This window comes from Geospiza fortis, unplaced genomic scaffold (genome assembly GCF_000277835.1).
Source record: "Geospiza fortis unplaced genomic scaffold, GeoFor_1.0 scaffold8, whole genome shotgun sequence".
NCBI classification, from domain to species: Eukaryota; Metazoa; Chordata; class Aves; order Passeriformes; family Thraupidae; genus Geospiza; species Geospiza fortis.
Window position 1 is genome coordinate 324,048 of NW_005054414.1, and position 5,293 is coordinate 329,340.

Genomic DNA, 5,293 nt, shown 5'->3' on the forward strand with positions numbered 1-5,293 from the left:
CACTACTGCAAAACTATCCAAGCTATATCAAGATAAGAAGCCTAAAAATAAAGAGAAACTAGCCAGTAAAGCCTCTAAACTTTGCTTCCACTATTGTCAGATTATAAAAGTCTCAGGATCCAACTATAATAATATTAGATTTAAAACAATGATGCACCAGAATTGATACAACTAGCCTTCCTTTAAAAATATTGACTTGGTTGCAGAGTCCCCCTTGTCACATTCAGACAAAGCAAATGCCTAAACAGATACAATTCTAGCTGCCAAGGGTATCATCATAATCTTGTTTGGATCGTTTAATTGAGTTTTAGCCAGCTCCTGCCAGAAGGTTTTGGGAACAATGATTCCCTCCTTTCTTCAATAACACTGTCCTCCCACTTGAAAAAGAAAAATCTCTCTCATTTCCATTCAGAGTGATCCACCTTGAGAGGTTAAAATTTGCTTAGTACAGCCATCTGCATAGGTAGGTATGCACTGCTTGAAGAAACAGCAAAGCAATCCCAAAGCAGTAGGAGTGTGACCATAACTGAATTCAGTTTCAAGCCTGTACAAACACAAGAAAAACATGTACTTTTGCCCAATGCTTCTGCCAAACAAAGTGGCATGCACAGCTGGTCCATGGGTCTTTGAAAATTGAGCATTTGGCTTCTCCACAATCCCCATTCTGATGCTGGAAACTTCCCAAAGCCATGGCTTGGGAGTCACTGCACTCCCTCAGAAAGGGAACAAAGAACAGCAGGCAGCATTGCAGGACAGTAGCCCAGCTGGATTGCTGCACAGAAAGCTGGCTCCAGAGCAGTAAGCAAAGTATTTGCTGGAGGCAGCTGAGGCCAAGAGGTCACAGTGGATGCATAAGACACTCCAAATAAACACAGTTTTTAAAATGACACCTTCTCACCTCATCTGCTCTACGGAGAAGTCCAGTTATGACCTGAAAAACACATGAAATGCTCTAAGAATTTTATTTTTCAGTAACAGTAAGAACAGATTAAATTCTTAACCACATTTAATCTTTGAGAAGATTTAAGGAGCAGCTACTCTTTTATGTAAGGTGCTACAGTTGTTTACATGGGAAAGGAGGAATGTTCAGCCTGCAAACATGTTGGAAACACCAGGTTTATGAGCATGCCTGAGTACATGCCGGTACCACAACCAATGCCAGTGTAAATGTTTTAACCCTGAATAATGCTCTGCATAATGCAAAACCAGCACTGGTCAGTGCAATTAACACAAGGCCAAAATGACCTACAGATGTATTCTGATCTCTTTCTCTTAAGGTCATTGTATTCATTTAGCCATTGTCTTATGAAATCAGTAGTTAGAAATCAGGAACTGCTTGAATAAAATACAGTCTTGAAAAAGAGAGTAACCCCCAGTTCTGCTCCTGTCATTAATCATCTTGACAACAGGCATTTATTAAATACATTCCAAGCTTTGTTATCATTCCCACATAATTTTTAAATTATCTGATTCCCACTTAGCAAAATATGCCTTCCTCTGGGGGAGTTTATAGAAAGGAAAGAACTTTGAAAATCAAACCACTACAACTACATCACACAGAAAGAAAAAGTTAGAATCGTGTCCCTCCAAAGAGCTTGCTCATTCCAGAATAAAGTTCTGAAAGACAGCTATGTCACACATTCTTTTTGCCCCCTCTCTCATCATCTCTTAAGACTAATACCAACAAGCAGAGCGTTCTGTCCCCAAAATATTAGAACATTTACTAAAAACACAGATTCTAAACTGGACAGACCTCTAGGAGCAGTTGTTATGATGCTGCTACATTGCACAGACTCAATCTTCTTGCCCTCAGCCCAACCATGATTCTCAACAAACCAGGCTCCTGCAGTACCTCTTGGACTGTGCCATCTCCTCCTGCAACAATGATCAGATCTGTGTTTTCCATTATTTCCAGAAGCTGCTTTGCTTGTCCCTCGAAATCAGTCTGAAGAAACAGAGATCCAAACATGAGCACTCAAATGACTATTTTTAGTATCTCCTTCATAGAAATAAGAATCATCTATCCATTTGGTTAATAGTTATTTTTATATAGGCACACAGTACTGTATATTACTTACATTCAGAGGTTTTTTTCACAACTTTCAAAACCAGTTTGATGCATAATATAATATGTGCAAGCAAACACGCACAAACACACACAGAGGTTAAACGAAATATCAGAGCAAATCTTACTTAAGAGATCTAGAATACCACAGCAACCATCTTATTTCCAGGTAATATTACATTGAAACAAATCCAGGAGCCAATCACTTGCAGAAAAACTCCCACTCTCTTTTACAGCCAAAGTGCTCAAGTGCATCTCCTGAAACACAGCATCAACTACACAAAAGGCCACTGCCTAACAGCCACTGACAATGGATTTAGCAGTAAAGAGTAATGACTTTTTAAACCATTAAAACTGTTTTCTACAAAATTCATGTCTTTTATAGAGTCATCTCAGCCTCACTTCCTGGCCCAGCCCTGTTTTGCCAACTTGTTGGGTCTAACACTACCAAGCATCAGTTTTAAGTCTTGCAAAATTACTTCTTCTCTTAGGGTGGGATTAGGTACATTTAATGATCAGAGAAAGGGATTAATAAAACCAGCATTTTAATACTAAACCTTGTGGAAAAAATTCCAAGACAGAAAGATGCATATCAGAGTACTGTGCTGTTAGGACACACTGACTATTAAGCAATCCACATAGCACAGCCTCAAAAAAACTGCAGAAAGAGCAGAATCCCTTCCATGTTTCCTTGTTCTTCTCTTTCTAAAGGAAACCTGTTTGTTAATTCACACCATTTAGAGCTCAGTGTTTTGCTTTCGTGGTGGGAATGTTGAATTATTTGGAGAGACAGAAATAATTTCAGTGTAAAGATAAAAGGTTATTTTTAATTAATCTGAACAGTTCAACTGGATGTCAAAATTCCTCACTTTTCGATTCTTCAAGTTCAGGCAGAAATGACAAATTCAACAGCAATGGGTACGCACCACTAGCCAGCACTCAAATATTTAGAGTTTTTCCTCAAATATGAATTATAGAAGGGCTGCTTTAGACAGACAAACAAGCATATGTACTGCTTCAGCTGAAAATTAAAAACTCACTACACTGTTTGACAACCAACTGTGAATTAAAAAGATTAGGTATCGGCCTAATAGCTCAATATTTATTTCTGCCTATGAGATGACTACAGGACAACTGAAAATTTCAAATGCATACAGGTTTGAATTTCAATACTTCAAGAGGAGAAAGAAGAGAGTCAGTATTTCTATAGTAGCAGGACCTATCAGTTCTTACCTTAACCACAGTTACATCCAAGCCAGATAAGTGCAAGATTGGTGCAGCATTCTTTTCAAAAAGGTTCCCAGCTTTGCTAGAAATAACAGAGTAAAAACTGTTTAATGATGCCTGTGGCTGAAAAAAAAATAAAAAGAAACAAATGAATAGCAAGAAGAAATCTACTTAAAACCAAGCATTCAATCTCCACAATCAGTCACTCAACCTGACAGTCAGGAAAGATGAGATTTCATGTGGTTCAAATGCATTACATTTCTAGTCTCATATCTGAGATGTCAAGGTTTTGTTGCAGTTTTAATAAGCGCACAAGATGCTATCTAACTTTTGCCAAAAATAATTTAAAAAAAACCATTAAAACAAATTAAGATCTCTAGAAAGAAATTTATTAGAAAATTAATGACTTACAAAGCACTAGCCTTTAGGACCACAAAGAAGGCCCATGTAGGCTTTAAGAAGTATTCTTAAAATCCAACTATTTATTACAAAATATTATTAAATAAGGTTAGAAGCAAAAATCTGACCTTTTTTGTTGTAGGACTGATAATTTTATGCCTGTCATTGTATAACAAAATAATTATATCACTAACTATAAATTGTTTACAAGTAGAAACATGAGACTTGACTAATACTATGCATTTTCCAGACTCACAAGAGCACGGAGTCCAAGCACTTTCATGTCAGCTATAATTTCCCCTCATATTGGTAGTAACAACTCCCTGCCCCTCCACAAAATGCAACTATTCCAAAGTTTATTTGATCAGCAGAAACAGACACCCATCACATCCAAGATTATGGTTTTTCTGCTAATGAGCATGTAAAAATAGCAGCTGACCTCTTCCAGGAGTCCTGCTCCAAGCCCATATTTAGCCTCTCAGTTTGTGGGCACATCCCTTTCAAGGGCAGGTTCCCACAGAAGTAAGATCACTTCTTGCCAACTTCAAGTCTTGAAGCAATCAAGGTCATCTCTTACTTCTATAGTTTTTGAGGATGGAAATATATCACACGCAAAAGTTTGGAAGGAACACAAAGGAATTCTACATACGAGGGAATGACAAAGGCCAAAACACAGGATTAAAGAAAAAAATGAAATACACATATATATGTTTAGAAATAATTCTTCCACCTCAAGCAACTAATTCTATTTCTCATCCCAATATTTTTGGTGAAATAAAGTTTGGCATAGTTACATAGCACCAGCTTGGCATCAGAGGGAGGCAAAAATGAGCTCAAAAATCTGGCTGGCTTTTATAGTGGATAGCAGAGCAAAAATGCAAAAAGAGTGCCTCAAATGAGAGTGCTGGGAAGGGGGAATTTTACCCTTTGCAAGCTGCTGGGTTGAGGAAGACTGTTGCTTTCTTCAGCGGCATAGTGGCAGGCATCAGCTGGTTGCCAAAAGCCTCGGTAAGAGAAAAAGAGCAGGGCTCAGTTTATCTTTTAAGCACACTTCTAAAACATTTCAAAATAATGCATCTCTACAAATGTCAGTGGGCTTTCAAGCCTCATGACATTCAAATGACTTCCATCTTCAGCCAGGTACAGGTCTCTTATTCAAAGCCCCACACTCTTAGCAGCAGCTCACATCACTGTCATAAGTACTCTTTGGCTCATTTTTACCATTCCACCACCCTTTCGTTTTTGTCAACCTCTGGTTTTCTGCAATGGGCAGAAATCCAGGGAGCTCTCCTTGACTCCAAGGTTACCGGATTTTCTCTCCTTATGTAATTCTCATACACCTCCCTGCCACCTTCTTTCTGCATTCTTTCCAACTTCTGAACTTTAAATCCTCTATCTCTTCTACTCATTTCAGAATTTTTTATGTTTCAGTTTTTGAAGTCAGGAAAGATAATTACAAGAGACTCTGCCTTGACCTATAAGCAAGTCCACTATTTCTTACACTTTTTAAAAACTAATCTCTCTCTATAAAAAATCATTAAATTCCTCCTCAACTTTTAATCCAATTCTGAAGAGGTGTCTCAATTTTAAATTCTTTGAGAG

At 37.9% G+C, this 5,293-nt stretch overlaps 1 protein-coding gene across 1 annotated transcript in view; it reads right to left on the reverse strand.

The window, feature by feature from the left end:
• AGK (acylglycerol kinase) overlaps positions 1–4,803 on the reverse strand; it is a 22,010-nt gene extending 17,207 nt beyond the window's left edge. The window contains exons 1-4 of the mRNA XM_031061459.1: positions 4,616–4,803; positions 3,299–3,374; positions 1,853–1,945; positions 899–931 (exon numbers count right to left, since the gene is read on the reverse strand). Coding sequence (XP_030917319.1) covers positions 899–931; positions 1,853–1,945; positions 3,299–3,374; positions 4,616–4,677 — 264 coding nt within the window. The 5' untranslated portion in view covers positions 4,678–4,803. The remainder of the gene's footprint in view (positions 1–898; positions 932–1,852; positions 1,946–3,298; positions 3,375–4,615) is intronic.
• Positions 4,804–5,293: the final 490 nt, after the last annotated feature.